General features: G+C 45.5%; 10 protein-coding genes across 10 annotated transcripts; 5 read left to right on the plus strand and 5 right to left on the minus strand.

Annotated features, from left to right (window-relative positions):
• Nucleotides 1-358: 358 nt before the first annotated feature.
• Nucleotides 359-1,913, plus strand: N7495_009160 (uncharacterized protein; the record flags this gene model as incomplete). The annotated part of the gene is made up of 3 exons (XM_057211811.1): nucleotides 359-611; nucleotides 686-1,788; nucleotides 1,854-1,913. The coding sequence occupies 3 exons, from the start codon at nucleotides 359-361 to the stop codon at nucleotides 1,911-1,913; spliced, it is 1,416 nt and encodes a 471-aa protein (XP_057058674.1).
• Nucleotides 1,914-3,986: 2,073 nt separating this feature from the next.
• On the plus strand, nucleotides 3,987-4,680 carry aspf34 (cell wall protein PhiA; the record flags this gene model as incomplete). Its single annotated transcript, XM_057211812.1, has 3 exons — nucleotides 3,987-4,293; nucleotides 4,358-4,555; nucleotides 4,622-4,680. The coding sequence occupies 3 exons, from the start codon at nucleotides 3,987-3,989 to the stop codon at nucleotides 4,678-4,680; spliced, it is 564 nt and encodes a 187-aa protein (XP_057058675.1).
• Nucleotides 4,681-4,920: 240 nt separating this feature from the next.
• Nucleotides 4,921-5,130, minus strand: N7495_009162 (uncharacterized protein; the record flags this gene model as incomplete). The annotated part of the gene is made up of 1 exon (XM_057211813.1): nucleotides 4,921-5,130. One exon carries the CDS (start codon nucleotides 5,128-5,130, stop codon nucleotides 4,921-4,923), a length of 210 nt encoding a protein of 69 aa, XP_057058676.1.
• A 2,518-nt stretch (nucleotides 5,131-7,648) lies between these two features.
• N7495_009163 (fungal specific transcription factor domain-containing protein) lies at nucleotides 7,649-8,803 on the plus strand (the record flags this gene model as incomplete). Its single annotated transcript, XM_057211814.1, has 3 exons — nucleotides 7,649-7,861; nucleotides 7,923-8,147; nucleotides 8,201-8,803. The coding sequence occupies 3 exons, from the start codon at nucleotides 7,649-7,651 to the stop codon at nucleotides 8,801-8,803; spliced, it is 1,041 nt and encodes a 346-aa protein (XP_057058677.1).
• Nucleotides 8,804-8,823: 20 nt separating this feature from the next.
• On the minus strand, nucleotides 8,824-9,852 carry N7495_009164 (carbon-nitrogen hydrolase family protein; the record flags this gene model as incomplete). Its single annotated transcript, XM_057211815.1, has 2 exons — nucleotides 8,824-9,631; nucleotides 9,689-9,852. 2 exons carry the CDS (start codon nucleotides 9,850-9,852, stop codon nucleotides 8,824-8,826), a joined length of 972 nt encoding a protein of 323 aa, XP_057058678.1.
• Nucleotides 9,853-10,343: 491 nt separating this feature from the next.
• N7495_009165 (uncharacterized protein) lies at nucleotides 10,344-12,289 on the minus strand (the record flags this gene model as incomplete). The annotated part of the gene is made up of 3 exons (XM_057211816.1): nucleotides 10,344-11,516; nucleotides 11,573-11,900; nucleotides 11,952-12,289. 3 exons carry the CDS (start codon nucleotides 12,287-12,289, stop codon nucleotides 10,344-10,346), a joined length of 1,839 nt encoding a protein of 612 aa, XP_057058679.1.
• Nucleotides 12,290-13,108: 819 nt separating this feature from the next.
• N7495_009166 (flavin-containing monooxygenase) lies at nucleotides 13,109-14,714 on the plus strand (the record flags this gene model as incomplete). Its single annotated transcript, XM_057211817.1, has 2 exons — nucleotides 13,109-13,384; nucleotides 13,437-14,714. 2 exons carry the CDS (start codon nucleotides 13,109-13,111, stop codon nucleotides 14,712-14,714), a joined length of 1,554 nt encoding a protein of 517 aa, XP_057058680.1.
• A 210-nt stretch (nucleotides 14,715-14,924) lies between these two features.
• Nucleotides 14,925-15,679, minus strand: N7495_009167 (uncharacterized protein; the record flags this gene model as incomplete). The annotated part of the gene is made up of 2 exons (XM_057211818.1): nucleotides 14,925-15,346; nucleotides 15,400-15,679. The coding sequence occupies 2 exons, from the start codon at nucleotides 15,677-15,679 to the stop codon at nucleotides 14,925-14,927; spliced, it is 702 nt and encodes a 233-aa protein (XP_057058681.1).
• A 326-nt stretch (nucleotides 15,680-16,005) lies between these two features.
• lcp5 (small subunit rRNA maturation protein LCP5) lies at nucleotides 16,006-17,106 on the minus strand (the record flags this gene model as incomplete). The annotated part of the gene is made up of 1 exon (XM_057211819.1): nucleotides 16,006-17,106. The coding sequence occupies one exon, from the start codon at nucleotides 17,104-17,106 to the stop codon at nucleotides 16,006-16,008; it is 1,101 nt and encodes a 366-aa protein (XP_057058682.1).
• A 342-nt stretch (nucleotides 17,107-17,448) lies between these two features.
• Nucleotides 17,449-19,547, plus strand: N7495_009169 (transmembrane 9 family protein; the record flags this gene model as incomplete). The annotated part of the gene is made up of 4 exons (XM_057211820.1): nucleotides 17,449-18,547; nucleotides 18,600-18,937; nucleotides 18,991-19,426; nucleotides 19,480-19,547. The coding sequence occupies 4 exons, from the start codon at nucleotides 17,449-17,451 to the stop codon at nucleotides 19,545-19,547; spliced, it is 1,941 nt and encodes a 646-aa protein (XP_057058683.1).
• Nucleotides 19,548-19,568: the final 21 nt, after the last annotated feature.

Raw genomic sequence — 19,568 nt, forward strand, 5'->3', positions numbered from 1 at the left:
TTTTCAACATTGAATATAGACTATGATACACTATCTTGTAGTTTACATTTTACATAAAAGTGAACCCATATCTGTTATCTCGTTGATCTACACTGGGTGCATTGGATTTCCTAGCCGGTCTACCCGGGCCGATCTCAAACTGCTTGCGGCGATGTTGTTGGATAGAATTTGAGTGGAGTAGCGTCGTACTCCACGTGTTGGAGAAGATGCGAGATTTTGTTAGTCAAGGAAATTTGAAATTTAACTCAGTCGTCAGTGACTTCACGCTGAAAAACAGTTCTTTTCTTGCTCGGAGTTCCCTGTCATCTTTACCTTATCTCTACCTTTTCCCCTCCCTACCCTGTCCAGACCTTTCATCATGAGATTTGACGATATATCTCATGGTCATGGTCATGAGACAAAGTTCATGGACCGTAATGACGAGAAATTATTCCCGGCACCGCCGTTCGATGGGGATATGGTAGGGGAAATGAGTGTGGCCGAACAGAATGTGTATGATCATGGTATCAAGCAGGCCAATCGATTGGGTTGGAAACGGTTGACAATCGTGTTGATCGTCGAAGCTATCGCGCTTGGTAGTCTGAGTATACCCTCAACCTTTGCCAAACTAGGTATGTGCTAAGTACTAATTTATAAAGACTTTTCAAGGCTATGGATATGCATAGCTAACTAAGCTCACTCCCAGGCATGGTTGCGGGCGTCATTTCTTCTGTAGGCATTGGCTTGATAGCTATCTACACTAGTTATATCGTCGGTCAGGTCAAAGTCATGTTCCCTGAAGTCGCAAACTATGCCGATGCCGGTCGTCTGATGTGGGGTCGCTTTGGTTATGAGCTTATCAACGCGATGCTCGCGCTTCAGTTGATCTTCCTGACTGGATCTCATTGTCTGACCGGAACGATCGCGTGGATGAACATTACCAAAAGCGACATCTGCTCTGTGATATTCTCTGTGGTGTCATCAATTATCCTCTTCTTTCTCGCCATCCCTCCCTTTTTTTCCGAACAGGCCATCCTAGGTTTTATCGATTTTGCATCGATTATTATTGCCATTGGAATCACCATCATTGGTACAGGAGTACAAGCTCATAACTCAACTGGTGGGCTCTCCGCTGTCGACTGGTCCGCATGGCCGCAGCCGGACATCACCTTCACTGATGCCTTCATTGCTATGTCAAACATCGTCTTCGCTTACAGTTTTGCCATGGCCCAATTCACCTTTATGGATGAAATGCACACGCCGAGGGATTTTCCTAAGTCAGTTTGGGTCTTAGGTTTGACTGAGATTTTTATCTATACCATCACTGGCGCTTTGATCTATGCATTTGTCGGCCAAGATGTCCAGAGTCCTGCCTTGACATCGGCCGGTGATCTCCTTGGACGTATCTCCTATGGAGTTGCGCTGCCAGTTATATTCATTAGCGGATCAATCAATACTGTAGTATTTGGTCGATTAGTCCATGGTCGCATTTTTGCCAACTCCAACATCCGCTTTATCAACACCAAGATGGGCTGGATTACTTGGATTTCTGTCGTTCTCGCCGCGACAATCATCGCTTTTGTTATCGCCGAGGTCATTCCCTTTTTCGATGATTTGCTGTCCATCTCATCGGCTCTTTTCATCTCGGGCTTCACCTTCTACTTTCCGGCGTGTATGTGGTTTCTCCTCCTCCGCGAAGGAAAGTGGACAGACCGCAAGAATATCATCCTGGCCATTGTCAATGGCTTTATCTTCCTCATCGGCATGTTGATTCTGGGCGCTGGTACCTATGCCAGCGTCGATGACATTGTAAGTCTCCCCAATTTCCTACACTTCTCTTTTTTAGCTCCACTCGTACTGACAGAGATGAACAGGTCCTTAAATACCAAAAGGGCACTGTACGTGGTGTTTTTACTTGTGCCGCCCCTAAGTAGACTGTAGAGTTGTTGGTTTAAGGGGGTGGCCCCAACGCATTCATTATTAGCATTGAATTCGTCAATCTTAAGGTTTCATTGCATATGTCATGATAGGCGTCTCTGTCTAGTTGACCAAGAGACTTTGTATATTTAGCATTTAGGGTACGTTTATATATATTTTTTTTTTCAACTGTTCCAGGAAGATGGGGATTCCAAGGTCCCAAGGTCAGTGGAAATCAGGTGATCTCAAGACTTCAGATGCCGGTAATAAGACGGGAATACTGAGCTTTTATCAAGATAAAGACTGTTTCAATCACCCCCATATTTAGTTATTCTAAGGCTCCTTCTCCTCAAATCTATCTGTCGGTACACCTGTACCAAGTGTGGAATAGATATTCGATAAAGGTGATGAGGCTAACGCCCACTTCTGACACCTATCACAGGTAACGCTTTACGCCCCTATGATATCTTTGTGTCCTCTTGAAGTGGTTGTAAAGTCTGGTTTTCATTATCTATTATAAAGTAACAATTTGATCACATGACTGCTTTGTTCCATATTCCAACAGTAAAGTATTTACTAGTAAATTGTGAGCGATGGATGTGAACCGTCATAGAAACCGGACATCCAAACAATGAAGTGCGCTAACTTTGTTAATCTCCCGTTGGAAGATCTTTTGGCTAAAGCCTAAGTATGCGGTTTGTGTCCTGTAGCACGACTCGTTACATAAATCATTCATTAAAGCCCTAGAAAATGGCATTATGCCATACAATCAGGATAACGGTATATATCAGCGGGATAATACTAAAATTCATACAGTAAAGAAAGCAGGAAGGTGGCTTGGAAGTTAGAAGATTCGTCTTGGAAAACGGCCTGCACGATCACCTGATATGAGCCCGATCGAATCATGCTGGTATCTTTTAAAGTGTAAATTAAGAAAGAAACACGTGGAAATAAGCCAAACTTTAGCTGGTTGAGCCTATTTTAAGGCTTGTGTGCGGATGCCATTCCACAGGCTCCGTTTTGGAAAATATGTTACCGGACGGTTGGAATTGGACCCACCACCCTAAATATATATATATATATATATATATGATAACTTCAACCAATGATATTTTGACCATATTTATAGATATAGCCATATAATCTACTATTACATACGTTAATGATAGGAAAATAAAATTTCACCCAGGATTAGTATAATATCTCCTAGCTTTACGTACAGCAGCTAATCTGCGTAGCACCCTAATTAAGATGTCGATCGTAGTTACTACACTAGGCCAAATTAAGATGATCATCACATCCTAACTAGATTGGACTAGTTTTACGCCAACGGTTATTCAAAGACTCTACATCTGTAAACTCAGCCCCTTTCCCTTGATGTTCCCCGCAATTAGGTGAATGAGTTGAAGTTACATATGAAAGACATGTCGATCCTATGATCAGCTGAGACATGCTTATATTAGAAATGATCGACAGGGACTCCACGTTTAATCAACTAGATTCCGGAAGCTTCCATCCATCCATACTTCCATGTGAGGTCACCGTTATTTGCATGTCTTATTGCCATTGAATCTTTTAGTAGATGAATATTTATGATGAAATAGTTACTGATATTTTTCGGAATTTAGAAGTCTTCAATGTTGAAGCATGAAAGTCTACCTAAATTAAAGATAGAACTACCCAGGCTCCGCCGTAGATGCATTCTCCTTTTTTGCCACAAAAGTTGTTCTAGCTCCAGCGGTTTAAGGCAACCTTCATTAATTGCAACGGTGTCTGTGCTCTGAAACAATATACATACTTAGTATGCTATGAGGAGCCTCGAAAAGAAGTCAATAAGGATAACTAATGTTTTTGTATCAAATGGACCCACAGCCCTAAACATCATGATTTTAAAGTCATCACCGTAATTTTAGCTGACTATGCATTGTAAGACATTGGGCAGTTATGCAAATTGATCTACATCGGCCAAAAAACTATAAAGACAGCCAAATGCTCTGTTACATATTTTTTCTCATCCAGAAATCAATTTACACTATCTCCTACTATTTACCACAAATCTTTCTTCAAGCATCCTTCTTTGCAAAATCATCATGCAGTTCAAGAACATTATCGTTGCCACCACTCTCGCAGCTAGCGCCGTTGCTCTGCCAGCTACCGCCAGTGGAAAAACCGCTTTCAATGTCGTGGCCATTGATTCAGGCTCAGCTGTGCAGTACAAATCGTTCGGTGCGACCAAGGGCAGCCTTCTCGCTGGTCTGACTACCCAGAACGCCACTTGTGAGGGATCGGTTGATAACATCAACTCCGCCACCTTCTACATCGATAATGGTGCTCTGTATCTGTACAATGATGGCAATTCCGCTGCCCAGAAGTTTTACGTCGACAGTTCTGGAATGGGTAGGTTGAATTGTGTTCCATCCATTCTAGTTGAATTGAAACTAATTTAAGCATCAATAAATAGGCCAGGGTATTATCAAATACACTTCTGACAGTGATGAGGTCTCCTCTAATGGAGAACTCACCGGCTGGGCTATCTCTGAGTCATACTTGCAGTTTGGTGGAAAGGATTTGATTGCTTGCCCAAACAGTATTGAAGGCTCTTGGTCTATCTGGGCAGATGCTGGAGTCTCAAACCCAGGACAGAACAAGGATTGTGTCGGTAAGTTATTACTTCCACTCTAAATTTATTATAAAGTCCTGTTCTCTCTGACCGACTACTAAACAGGTATTGTTGCCCGTGTTGGCACCAACTCCAACCCAAACAGCTGTGTTTACACTGAGTAGAGCCTTGGAATGGTTCCCTCAAGAGCTTCTGACTACAGGCAAGTCACTTGCGAGACGGCAACTGAAACTACCTTGATCATGTGAAGATTTCTCTGTCTCTTTCTTTTTCTCTCTCGCTGTTCATTTCAATACATTAATTTTAATTACTGTAATCCAAGTGACAAATTTATATCTTTTTGATTTGCTAGACCATGTTTTGATATCTACCACCCTCAGCTCCTTTCCCAAGTAGCCATCCTCTTAGAATTTGGAGGCGTCAGTAACGGTGGTAATAACACCATCAAGGACAGATTCCAAAGCAGCAAGGTCGATAACGGCAGGGTCGGTGACGGCAGGGTCAGGGCCATTGACGTCAGAGGTAACAACGGCAGATGTAGCAATAATGGTATCAGCACGGGGAGTATCTTCACTACGGCGCGGAACATCATCAGGAAGGCCAAGTAACTCCATGTACTCGTTGATTCTAGCACGAAGAGCTTCTCATTTGAGACAGATTAACTTGTGGTCCCAATCAGCTAGGCGCGGTGGGCAACAACATACCTCGACTCGACTGACTGCTGTCACAGGTGTCGCAAACCATTTTTTGTGAGTAATTAAAAGGTCACGGATGTGGCGTGTTTCCTTTGAAGAGAAAAACTAGGGAGGTGAGAATAGAAGAAACAAATGAAGAGAGGGAAATGGGCATGAAGATGCATGCAGACTGTTGAGACTTTAAGGCTCCTCATTTAATCAAAGCTGCTATTATTCAATCATGTATACCATTGCTGTTACCAGTCACTTCTTCATTTCCCTCAACGTTCATCATTTCTATGAGTCTCACTCTAATTCTCAGTTTCGTTTCATTTATGATACTTCCTATAGTGTTTGTTCCTTCATATCTGCTTTTTCAGGTATAATACACTCTATCTCTCTATTCACTCATTCCAATCTTCTATCTACTTTTCCATCCCCTCTTCTTTCTTTTTTTTCTTTCTCTATCTTCGGTGTTTGATGAAACTCCTTGTTCTGATTTACTGCTCCGGGCTTACTACAATCTCAAAGCACGCTGGCGACGATGATCCGGACAGTAACAGCTCTCTATCAGCCCTGAGTGGCCCAGCTCGTATGACACGACAAAAGTGCGCTCCACTCAGGTGGAAGTGCATGGATCTTGGCCTTCTGACTCAGGGCTTCTGTTAATCGACATCGACAAAACTTAAGCTGAATCAAGCCCTATCAGCGGGTGATGTCGCCGCCAATATAGTGCGATTGAACAAATAGCTTGTCAAGACAGGACTGGGGAACTTCAAGCTTCATTCCAAAGCACTCTGACAAAAGTGAGTTATATTTCGCTTCTAAATAGGACCATTACTTAATTAGTTAATAGATACGAACCACAACCTCTAGCCTGGACTTCTTCTTTGGTTGGATCCAGTTCCGGTTATTATGCACACATCAATCAGCAGTAGAACCCTATTTGGCTACAGACTGCCATATAGCCTACTAATACACGTTATTTTGGACGGCTTTGTTCAGATTCCTACACCGAAAAAGAGACATAAGAAATTTGTACTGCTTCATTCGATATTACCAATCGCTGACCATCCACTGTGAACACCATCACCAGGGATAATTCGGAAGTTAAATTGTCATGTCGACTATAGTGACGGTGGTATTTGCAAATTGCGTAGCGCGATGCCCCTGTCCCTCTCACGCGTGCTTATATTTCAAGGCCTTGGCATGACTTCCCCTCCCCTTTACCAGTAGCCGGTACCACTCGTATTGCAGCCAGGAGGTATAAGTCACCGGAATCAACTGTATCCATTATTACTAATGTTGACGATGGGTTTGCGGTGATGGAGTTCGCCGGACCCGACGAAAGCGATTTCATCGTCACTATCCAAGAGTTACTAGTGACTTGCCAGGACTGGGCTGTTGTTTCTGATAATATTACCATGAATATGTCACTTAAATAGTAACACACATCATCATTTACTGTGTATATCTGCCAAACCACAAATTGTCCCTCTTGGGGGCCGGGGTCTAACTGTGTGAGCCAGGGACTCAGGGGTCGAGGAGCAGTGGGTCTCAATTTCAACCTTCAAATGTTGAAATTCAGCCTTTCTTTTTACAAGGTCCACAGTAGATAAACAACTCTCTAGCCTTGACCTTACCCAATTCGGGCAAGCTCTGGAGGATGGATGGACCTTCCTAATTAGGTTAATCAGCTTATCGCTTATCGCTTAGCGCTTCATTCCCACTCACGACATTGCCTTATGGAGTAAAGGTAAGCTGTGCTTTGCCAGGGCCTATTACCTAAAGTCCTAGACTTTGAATATGAACAAGGCGTCAAATGATTCAAAGCTCAGGGTAACCCCAATTCCACTCAGTAAGGCAGAACGAGGATGTTGGACATGCAAAAGTACGTTGGTCCCACCCCAATTAAGACTCGCGTAGGCTGATCTATGGCTTCTCTTTGGAGCATAGGGCGTAAGATTTGGTGTGATAGAACTTCATTTCCATGCAAAAATTGCCAACGCAGTGAAAGGGAGTGTCTTGGCTATGGACTACGTCTGGTTTGGCCGGATAAGCCAGACAAAAGGAGAAGGCATGCGCCCTATGAATCATCTATAACTCCTAGTCAATTTTCTCGTCAATCTTTAATTCGGTTGAAGTTCTCTGGGCTGCAACTGATCAACACAACTTTTGATGATCTACGGCAACATTACTGGCCCAATGTCAATAATATAATCGATCGCACCACCGCCCAATGCCTTTTCATTCGGCCTTCTACGTTCCCAAATTTTCTCGGCGATGAGACAAGCCTTCTACAATACTGTGAGTATACTGATATACACAGCTATGGCAGGCTGCACAAACTTTCCTATTCACTTCCCGCTAATGTTCTGACTTACCAGACGAGGACCGAATATCACGCATGATATCAACAATCGACACGAGCAATGGGTTTCGCTCCGAAATTATTCCGATGGCTCTTGCATCTGTTGGTCATGCTTCAGAGGCTTTACGTAACGCCATTCTTGCTGTATCGGCTTTTCATAAATGCGGAGCCACAGCTGCCCTGCCGTTTAAGGCTAAGGCTGTGCGCTCTCTCGCATCATCGCTATCATACGAAAACGCCAGTGATGAGGCAGCTTTAAACTCACAGCTGGCTGCATCGATGATGCTTTGTGTTTACAGTGTATGAGTATTTTCCTCCATTCCTCAATGTATGGAGTCAGATATCTAACGATGAAATGCAGGTCTTCGACGAAACAGAGGGAAACTGGCACTCGTATTTAAACGGCGCCAGGACAATGTCTCTCCATATAAATGATACTTTCAAGGGAAAACTATGCTCTCAGTTTCTTCATACGTGGTTGACCTACCACGAAGTCCTCGGTGCTTTCAGTCGACCCTCTGAGATTATCAAACACAACTCGTCTTCTATTGATCTTCTCAAAGATGACAATTATGATGACTCTATTGTGTGTTTATTTGCAATAGCTACTGTATCACTCCAGCTGACTCTTATTCTTAGGTTATTGGATCACTCGGATGCTCTCTCGGAGTATTGGACGCAATTCACAGCCTGAATAAAATGCGCTGCACTATTACCACAGAAACTCTCGATATGGCCGAAATATTTAATTTAGAGCGAAAACTGATATGCATGAAGCAGTCCTTGGATCCGATAGACAGCCTGATAGTTCAGAATGTCAATACTGAGCAACATAGCAGGATATGGTGTACCGCAGAGCTATACCGTCTCGCAGCCTTGTTATATCACCAACGAGTTTGTGCACTCTATTTGAAAAGACACGAAGAGAGAACTTCTTATCTTCAGCAAGCGTTTCAAATACTAAGCAGCCTCAAAGTCTGCACCAGTCCGTGGCCTTTATTTGTCATTGCTTCTGAAGCGGAGAACGACGATCAAAGATTGATAATCCTTCACACGCTGGACCGCATGGACGAGGCACGCAAAATTGGCAATGTCTTTGTCCTCAGAAATATTATACAATCATTCTGGAAGCAAGTCGACTTGGCTGCAGGATGTGTAAAGGGGAGTAAGGAATCTAGTCGTCTGAACTGGTGGGATATTTTATTTCTGGATTCAAAAACTGCAGTCCCATGGTTTATTTGACAAAATTAACTTAATATGAACTACTTCATTATAGTTACATGCTTAGCCTCCTTAGGGTTCACCAGTAGACTGAGTAGATCTGGTCGAGCATAGTGGCCCACAACATCAATAAATGCCTTAGGATAGTCAATGTCTCGAAGGTCAACGTTCGCCGTTAGAATCGCCTCGGCCCCTGCATCAATTGGCTCGCAAAGAGGCTTTCCATCAGGGCCAAAAATCATGGAGAATCCTCCACCAGGCGTCTTGGTGACTGGATTTCCAGTCAGATTATTCTTCTCGAGGTTTTTCTCGGTCAAGATCTGAGAAGCTACTAGCACAAAGCACTGGCCTTCAATTGCCATAAACTGACTCGCTCGATAACTCGCCTCTCCGGTCTCATGGTAGAGCCAGCTAATCTTGGCCGGGTCTGGCATTTCAAATTCAGCCGGCCAGCTTGCAACGTGGATCTGTACTCCTTGCGAGTATTCGTTGTACCTGAGAAGTGGCTGGAGATGCTCCCAGCAGTTAAGACCGCCGATTTTACCAAAGGGGGAGTCAGCCACACACTGGAGCGATTCAGCTTGGCCATCGCCCCAGATGGTACGTTCGATATGTGTCGGCTTGATCTTGCGGCGATGATTGACGATTTCTCCCTCGGGCGAGATAAATGACTGTGCCATATACAAGCTGCCACCTTCTCGCTCGCTATACCCAAGGACAACAAACATGCCGGCTTTCTTCACTGCGGCTTGGATACGGCGCATTTGTTCTGAATCCCGTTCCATTGAGTTTGCCATGTAGTCGTGAATAATGTGTCCATTGCTGATAACTGGAGCTGTCCACATACTCCTAGACCCAGAAGGTTGTTAAAATATGATATTCAATTATTCAATGAGGGGATCTTACCAAGGATATCCAGGAATCCATACCTCGGGAAACCCAAGTACTTGGACCCCGTCCGAGGCTGCCTCCTCGATGAGGCCAATAGTTTTGTCAACACTGCCGTTCAGATCAAGCCAGACTGGCTCTGCTTGAACAGCTCCTACGCGAACAATTTTGGACGGATTCATCTTCAGGTTGGTAGTGGGTTGGTGTACTGCAATACAGACACTGCAATACAGACCTCGAGACTCTCATTAAATAGAACAGAAAATGTGGGACTACTTCGCATGTACTTTCTAGATTCACTTATCAATGGTATCATTGATCGCAAAGTGCTTCCCATCTTTTGCATCGATCGCAAACTAATGCCTTTCGAGGGAAGAGTGGAGACAAGTGGGGTTGTTAGCGCTTGTTCTGGAATAGAGCTTATCTCTTGTAATCCTGCGTGGCAATCATATTATATACAAAGTAGATCTGAAAGGGTCATTTCAAATACTCCGTACAGGGAATTGACTTCTTTTTCGCGGTAGCGTGCATCGATATATCGGAGATCTTACCCCATTTACACAGGTCCTATACTATATACTCCTGAGGCCATCACCACATCAACACATAATATCTGGTTCTTAAGGTTATTTCGTACGACGTGAATAAACATACTATTTATAGACTTAAAATATTATTGCACTCCGACTGCGCGTGCCCCTTGCAGATTGACCACACGGCCTCCTCCGCCGAAAGCCGCACCCATAATACTCGGTGGAGGAGGTTGAACCCATCCAGGAACACTCTCATTCTCTTTTTCTCTAGCCGATATCGTCATCCAAACATTGGGGAATCCGGTGGGCAGTGCACCCCGCGACCGAGCACCGGGTATGGCGAACCGAGCATTTCTATGAGTTAGATAGCCCCAGATCAGCCCCTGGGTAAGCAAAGAGGCGAGAATGGATTCAATTTCAGACATGAGGAGTTCTGACTCCCCCAAGCTATGGGCATATGGATTGAATTCACATCCTTCATAATCTGGTCTGGGGTTGGATTCAACCAGATGTCCGGACATGTTTTTCTGCCACTGTCCAACTGCGTTGAAAGTGCCATCTGGAGCGAGAAAATCTCCGTAGGTTTGCATTATGCTACCCTCAACGTCCTCACGAGACTGACCGTCACTTTCTATCGTCCCAGTATAGTCAGGGTCTGAGGGCTGGTAAATAGTCTGCGCGCCGTAGGATGGAGATAGAAGCGACGTGTCATTTGTGTTCGATATATTGTGTCGTACTTTGAGCCATTGGGTGGCTGCAACAAGTTGTTGGAGATAAATGAAAGGCGGAGGACCACGCTGCGCCTGCGCCTGCGGGTCGATATTGAAACCACCAAGAACGAAAACCTTGCGACAAAAGGCGCGCCACACCAAAATTTCACATCGGTTACGTAGAGTCAACAGAATCCCCTTCCGTGAAAACCACTGTGCAGCCGGAGAGCTCAGAGAGAGGTGTTCTCGAAATGCAAGGTAATCTCCGCGGATGATCAAGCGGCATACCGGCTCAAAATGCACCGACAGTCCTTGAGCTTCTGGTCGCTGGAGTAATGCCTGGGATGGAAATCTTCCCATCACGATATTGCACGGGATGAGGTATGAGAGGATCAGACGTCGTTGATTCAGTGCCAGACCATGGCATTGGTTGTAGGCCGCCTGCAGGGCAATAGCGGCAGGATAAAAGAGGTTGTTGGAGAAAAGATAGCGTCCAAGGTAGTAGAGGTAGGTGACTCGTTGCGAAGCAGGGAAGTGAACCAGGGGAGGGGACTGGGCACTGATACTGGCGAACATTTGCTCAGCGTTGCGCAGTTTCCCACACTGGAATAAAATTTAGATGAGTTCGGTGAAAATTATCAAGGGACTGAGTGACAAACCTGGAAAAGTAACTTCAAACACAAGTTTGCTAAAAGGTAAATTCCAATCCGTTTGCCCTCTGGCTTCCCATGAATACCCACAGAGCCGCTGCGATCCGTCAAGCACTTAATGAAGGCCTCACGTACCACATTGGCTGACTGCTCTACCAATGTGACTTTTTCCACGTTTTCCTGATCTATAGCACTCCCCATATGTAGAAGGTGCGCGATCAACTCGGGCCGCCGGTCGAGTCCCATTGCCAATTTTGCGAGTACCTTTGAAAGGTGAAGGACGGTGGGTAAAACGATGACTCCCATCTGGCTATCTCCAAGAGACAATACACATTGACTATAGCTAATTAGCCCCCTCCTTCAATATACTGCTTTCATTTTTACTTACTTCACCAACACTTTCAGCAGGTTGTATGTCTCGAGCAAGTTTTCCACATTGACATCGCGCAAGAACGTGAAGTAGAGTTTCATGAAAGTCTGAAAAGACAGCCATGGGGAAGCATTCTTGGGGTGTGGAATAAGGGCTTCGCATCGCTTCAGTAAGTCATTGTCGCTCTGAGGCCCGGGTGGGTATTGTTGGCGCAGTTCCAGGATCATTCGATTGTAAATTTCTGAGAGAGGGGGTTCAATTTGGAGAAAGTCCTGTAGCTTGGTGCCATCTCGGCTCCGAATAATCGCAGCGACACCGGCAATGAATTCATCTAAGACTGGGGTTTGAGTCGCCATGTCTAGAATCTAGAAAATGAGCAGATCAAACGTTTAAGTGAAGGCACAGCATTCAACCATAGTGTAAGGTTGTTCAAGCGCATCCAGGTAGCTACGCTGGCAAGTACATACTGGAGTTCGAAATTGAAAGAAGTGAAAGTGGAACTCAGAGTTGGACCTGTGATTATGGAGATCAGGCGGCAGAATAAAAGAGCCCCTCACCGCCTCTGTTCTGTTGTCTTCATTCAACATTTACATATTAATCTTGATTTTTGGATGACTATTGAATGTCTTTGAAACTGTTACCTACTCATGGAGTCACGGTAGGATTGCAATCTTCAAATGGCACCTAGGTATGATCTTGCCTAGTAATATACGGCTTGAGCAATCGTACTACCTATAGCTAGCTCTTCCCTGCCCAGGTGCAACGTTGAAATCTGCTTTCTGGCGGAGATCTTGAAGACTCCCTAGCATAATCAGATTGACATCCGCGATACCGCACACAGTTCCAACTTCCAAGGTTCGTAGTATCGGGTCGCCAATCGGATAATTATTTTCATGCATTATACAGTCCGGATGGAGTATAGGGCTTAGATCCCCTTGCCCAGATCCACGAGTGGAACTAACTAATTAGCTAGTCTGATTTATGTCATGTTAGATCCAGATTAATAGTAATTCCAAGGCAATTCTCAATTTCCAAATATCAAATCCAGATCTAACGATGACGGTTTGTGGAGACTAGAGTGACATGATGTCATCGTCCTATCACATGGAAATCGAGTATCTATACATAAGAACTACTTCCTTCTCCAGACATTCTTCTTTTTTCATTCTTCCATCATGGCTCAACCACCTATCTTGGCCCTCTTCTGGCACCCATTTGTCACAATCTTTACCTGGTCTTATCGAATCTTACAAGCACTGCTGTCATACATATTCTCACCCGTTCCACCACCTCCATCAACGAATAATCCCGATATTCCCCGCAAAAGGGTTGCAGTAATTGGTGCTGGTTTGACCGGCATCTCCTCAGCTGCCCACCTTGTTGGTCATGGCTTTGATGTGCAGATCTTCGAATCTAGAACTCAAGACCAAGGTCTGGGCGGAATCTGGAGCGTAAGTGCTATGCTTTCTCCGAGATGTTAACCATGATACTGATTTATTTCAGCGAGTCAATTCCACTTCTGGACTCCAAGTTCATAGTCTTATGTACCGGTTCCATCCCTCAGTCCACTACAACAGTGCCTATCCTACACAAGCACAGATTCAAGAGCAGGTAGTTCAGCTCTGGAAACGATATGATCTGGAGAGACGCACCGTCTTTGAGACTCCTGTGAGTTCCGTTGAGAAAACAAAGAATGGCAAATGGGTCATCAACGATGATGAAGGCCAGTTCGGTCGGTTCGACGGTGTCTTGGCGGCTGTTGGTGTCTGTGGAGATCCAAAGAAGCCTCCCTTACCAGAACAGGAGAAATTCAAGGGTCAGATCTATCATTCGTCCAATCTGGACGGCAAAGAGGTGACAGGCAAGAAAGTCTTGATAGTGGGAGGTGGTGCGAGTGCCATTGAGGCTCTAGAGTTTGCCGTCAAATCTGGCGCGGGAGAGATCGATGTTTTGTCGCGGTCCGACAAGTGGATTATCCCACGTAACGTTCTAGTTCAATCGTTACTAGCTTGCAATATCTTTGGCCAGGAAACTGCGCTTTCCTGGATCCCAGAGGGACTACTACGCAAGTTCTTCTACCGTGATCTCCAGGATATTTCTCCCGTCAGCGATGGCATCTTTACTGAAACTCCCATGGCTAATTCCGAGCTATTTGAGCAAATTCGGGCTGGAAAAGCCCATTGGTTGCGGGGCGATATTGTCTCAGTCGAAGATCATGGCGTGATTTTCAACCACCGAGCTCAAGGAGTACCCAAGGGAGGTCCTGGCAATGAAAAGCTAGTGGAAGCAGACGTAATTGTCATGGCAACTGGATTCAAGCGACCTTCTCTTAAATTCCTCCCAGAGGAGGCCTTTGAAGAGCCGTACAGTCCGCCCAATTGGTACCTTCAGGTCTTCCCACCCAAGTACCCTGACATCTGTGCGAACAACAGCACATACGTCGATGCCATCGGAACGGTTGGAAATATGCACATAGGTATCTACACTCGGTTCTTAATCATGTTCATCACCGACCCCTTGGCCTGCCCCACGGAAGAGCGGATGAAGACATGGATCGATTTCACTCGGCTCATGAAGAAGATGGCGCCTACCAAAGCCTTTGAATTTTTCACCTATTCCGAGTTGATTTACTGGTACATTTTCGTCATTGCTGTCAATCCTTTCCGCTGGAAGTGGGCTCTATTCGTCATATTTGGCATTGGTCGATCCTTGCCCTTGATGGTGGTTGAGCAAGAGAATTCATTCCGCAGCGAGCTTCTTAAGCAGCGCAAGACTAACTAAACCGCGCGGTGGATATTTGACGAGAAGTTTGGGTAAGCAGATGTGAGTGTGGTAGATAACATGAACCCATGATGCTCACGATCGTCAATATATCTCGCTCGTAATAACAGTAGCGATGGATTTTATGAACTAAACTATTAAAAAAAATTGAATATCTCTTTGTGGCTGCAGTGTGCAGTTAATGATAGGAGCCTTCTCTCAAGGTTTATTTCAATCCTTCTTAATCTCTGGAACGCTGTTTCCAATATCACAGGCCAAATTCCCTCGAGAAATGAAAGCAGGCAGATAATTATTCTCCTCCAGCCAAAGAATAGGCCAAAACAAAGTGACGCCAAAGAGACAAAACAAGGAAGCGATCAATTGCCAGCCCAGAACCAACCAATGACCCACATGCGGCAGGAGGAACTTGACAAACTCGGATGTTTGATATAGATCTTGCTGCTTCGTGATGTAGTACAGTGTATTATCGCCATTAGTTGGAGCGTCACTGTGAGAGGCGTCGCTGTGAGAGGGATCGGTCGTGAGATTCAACACAGTCGTAAGAGACACGGGTGCAACGTGGAACGGAACGAGCCAGATAGAAAATACTTGAGACATGTCGACGTATAGCTTGAGGTTATTCTCATCAAAAGCTAGATATCTCGTTAGTCCTACGAAGTATCAGAAAAAGAATGACGTTGCTCACCAACTGAATGAATTTCCAACTCAATCCGTGGTGACATGATCTTGTACCATTGGAAGATCTTCATGATGTACCATCGACTTCCCTCGAAGCTGGGAACTCGACAGAAAGGATGAATGAATTCGGCATTGCGAGTGAAAAAACGGTCTAAGGCTTTGTCTTGTAACGAGGGCGTGGATTGGGTGAGCAGACGAATCACCACCGGGATTTCATTTACTGAGATCCTATTTAGTAATTGGTCAATGATGAGATGATTCGAAGAGTATATACCTGGGTTCTCCATAATCAACAACGATTCAAGATGAAGTTAAGGAAGAACAGTGGATATCAACTTTGAACTGCTTTTGCTAGATTGTTGGTCAATGACATCATACCTTTTCACATGTCAAAATTTGAACAATTAGGGCTTGATTCTATTTTAAGTAGACTATCAGCTACATAGTAACTCGTTCGTTCAAGGTGATCTTAGATAGTTATGCATGATAAGATCTCATACTGCAGGTCGATGCATTTCAGAGATATGCATAGATTCTCTTGACTATAAGCCACATTTTGTCCATGCCAACTCCGATCCAATTTTCCAACCGTAAATAAAATTCGATAGCAGATCTAATGCTTCCAGCTATCGATCTTCTTTCTCCGCTTATCGAAGATTTCGCCAACTCCCACACCGTCACCGCGTTGACCTTCGTTTGCCTTTCTCTTTCGGCTCTTCTCCAAGGCAGTGCTGCCATTCTTGGCTCGTCGAGTAAGACGCTCGATGCGATCGGCTCCCTCAGTGAGTCCCTTCCACTCGTCACCTCCAAATGTAGACTCTCCCCGGCCACCACCCAGTCGCTTCGCCATGGCCTTCTTAGTCTCTTTGGGTAGGCGAACGAAGTTGTTTTCCTCGTACGTCGTTCGTTCGGCTTCATACTCCCGGTCCTTCTTAGACTTGGTCTGTCTGCCGCCAGCGATAATTGTGCTACCGATACTGGGCTCAGCCATAGGTGCGGAGGACATCTCAGCGCTGACGAATTCGTCAATGACGTTGGATCGACGCGGTCGGCGGTCTTCACGGTCGCTCTTTTCTCTCGTAGGAAGAGCAGTGGGCATGATTCTAGGTGGTCGGTAGATCCCGTCGTTTGGTGTCTCAGGATCGAATTTCGCGCGCGGCTGTGCCTCCTCCGCCTTGGCCTTTGAAAATGCTGCGACATTGGGTCGGTATGCCATCTCATCCATATCGTCCTCGTCACTATCTCCCTCATCTGAGCCTTCGGCACCAGCATTCTTCTTGATCGATTTCTTAGCCGGACGCTCTACAAGCTCAGCATCTCCTGCCGCCTTGACGACTTTGTCGATTTGATATTTAAGTCTTCCTTCCAATGGACGGACACCGCGATCCAGGAAGACTCGAAGCTCAGTTAACTTTTTCACGGCTTCATCGCGGAAGGAATTATCGTTTGTCTCCTCATCGTCAGAACTCTGGTTGGCCTTTCGCAGTTGGAAAACGATCAAGAAAACAAGATTTTGCAGGTATGAAAGAAGAATTTCGCTTTTCGTATCGAGAAGGGAGATACCGTCTTTCGGAGGCTCAATCGAAGCACTTGAAGAGGCATCCTTGCTAGATGCAGGTAGGGAGGAGGCGGCGCTGTTCAGACATGATGTAAGACTCTCAAGGAGTGTAGACAAGTTTTGGGCGCGTGCGGGCGCAGTTTCTGTCGAAGCCATTTTTCACATGGGCAAGTCAAATTAAAGAACTTGAAATTGGAAATTTTTGGGCTTATCCTTATCAGCACGTGCAATTAATAACGGTCACGTGCGATCTATCTGATCGTCATCGGCTTCCCGGCTATTCTGTCCTTTCTTTAATTGCAATCGGATTTGAAGCTCCCATGTCGCTCTGATTCTATTTCCTTTTGTCGTGCAACGCTAATTGTGCACGTTTCAACCTCGACGTGTTGGGGTTGGATCTATATCTGCCCGACAATCGAAGACATACCTGACACTTCCCCGATAACATATGCTACTAGTCTGAGCTAAATAAAAAACTCCAAAGTCTCCACGCCCAGGATGCGTTTCATCGATCGAGCTAATCTTCTCAATTCGGTCCTCCTCGCGATTCCGTCCTTGTCGGCAGCCTTCTACCTCCCTGGTGTTGCTCCGAGCTCATATGACCAAGGCCAAAATGTCCCCCTCTTCGTGAACCACTTGACCCCCGGTCTTTCACGCGATGACCAAGTCTATTCTGTATTCGCGTACGACTATTATCATCCGGCCTTCCACTTCTGTCGACCAGATGGCGGCGCGCAGGATGTCAGGGAATCTTTGGGAAGCATTTTGTTCGGCGATCGAATTCGCACCTCTCCCCTTGAGCTACACATGGCTCAAAATGAGACGTGTAAAGCTATATGTCCAGAGGTCATGTTTGACGGCCGCAGCTCGCAGTTTACTAATCGTCGAATCTCCCAGGGGTACACTATCAATTGGATTGTGGATGGACTACCAGCGGCGCAGCTGAACTTCGACCAAAACACCAACACCAAGTTCTACAACCCTGGGTTTGCCCTTGGTGATGTTGATGATGCTGAGAAGCCTTTTCTAAACAACCACTTCGATATCATAATTGATTACCACCGTGTAACTGCCGGCAAAGACAAATTTCGAGTGGTTGGTGTACTGGTGCAGCCTGAGTCTCGCAGTGATTCACGTTTGTTAGAGGATGGTACTGCTGACTGCGGAACCTCTGGAAACGTTCTAATATTGGATGAAGACGGTGACACCCCTGTGACTTGGACCTACAGTGTTTACTGGAAGGAATCACCTACTGCATGGGCCACTCGATGGGACAAGTACCTGCATGTCTATGATCCCAAGATCCACTGGTTTTCTCTGATAAACTCCGCCGTATTTGTGGTCTTCCTCGTCGGCATGGTTAGTATGATCCTACTTCGCGCATTGAAGAAGGATATTGCGCGTTATAACCGCTTGGATCAGTTCAGCTTGGAGGATCTTGATAGCACCTCAGCTGCCGTAGAGGACGGCATTCAGGAGGATTCTGGCTGGAAATTGGTCCATGGTGATGTCTTCAGATGCCCTGAACACCCACTTCTGTTGAGTGTGATACTGGGTAATGGCGCACAGCTCTTCATGATGACTGGCGTAACAGTTGGTAAGTCAATGTGTGTCAAAACATGGCTTTTCTCCCGCTAATCCATATATAGCATTTGCTCTCCTCGGTCTTCTTTCGCCTTCTAATCGCGGATTTTTGGCTACTGCTATCCTTTTGATCTCCGCACTTTTCGGTGTCATTGGAGGATACGTGTCAGCGCGAGTATACAAGTCCTTCGGTGGCGAATCATGGAAGCGCAACATCATCATGACCCCCTTGGTGGTCCCCGGTATCATTTTTGGCGGCTTTTTCGTGCTCAACTTGTTCGTATGGGCAAAGGGCTCCAGCGGTGCTGTGCCGTTCTTCACAATGGTGGCACTGCTTTTGATCTGGTTCGTAATCAGCGTGCCATTGAGCGTGGCCGGTAGCTGGTTTGGATTTAGACAATCGGTACGTATTCTCTTATTGATCCCCTTCTACAAAGCTAATCCGGTATTAAATAGGCAATCGAGGGTCCCACCAAGACCAACCAGATTCCCCGCCAGGTCCCTCCGATGTCTGGCAGCCTTCGTACCATTCCGTCCATTCTACTGACAGGAATCCTCCCCTTTGGGGCCATTTTTGTTGAGTTATACTTCATCATGACCTCTCTCTGGACCAACAAGATTTATTATATGTTTGGATTCCTATTCTTATGCTATGGATTGATGATCATCACCTCGGCTGCCACCACTGTTTTACTGGTGTACTTCCTCTTATGCGCAGAGAATTACCGATGGCAATGGCGGGCATTTATGGGTGCCGGTATGACTGGTGGATATGTTTTCCTGAATGCATTAATCTTCTGGGCGACCAGGATGAACTTTGGTGGCCTGACTGGGGCAGTCCTCTACGTTGGTTATTCGGCTCTGATTGGCTTTGTTGTCTTCATCTTGACTGGTACGTTAGATCTGACGCCCTCGAATCCAATCCTTTACTGACCTCTTCTATAGGATCTATTGGCTTCTTCGCCAGTTGGGCATTCATTTATCGTATTTACGGCTCTATCAAGGTGGACTAATCTTGATGTGTAACACCTATA

The sequence above is a fragment of the Penicillium taxi genome (assembly GCF_028828555.1).
Source record: "Penicillium taxi strain IBT 34144 chromosome Unknown utg000006l_segment0_segment0, whole genome shotgun sequence".
Taxonomy (NCBI): domain Eukaryota; kingdom Fungi; phylum Ascomycota; class Eurotiomycetes; order Eurotiales; family Aspergillaceae; genus Penicillium; species Penicillium taxi.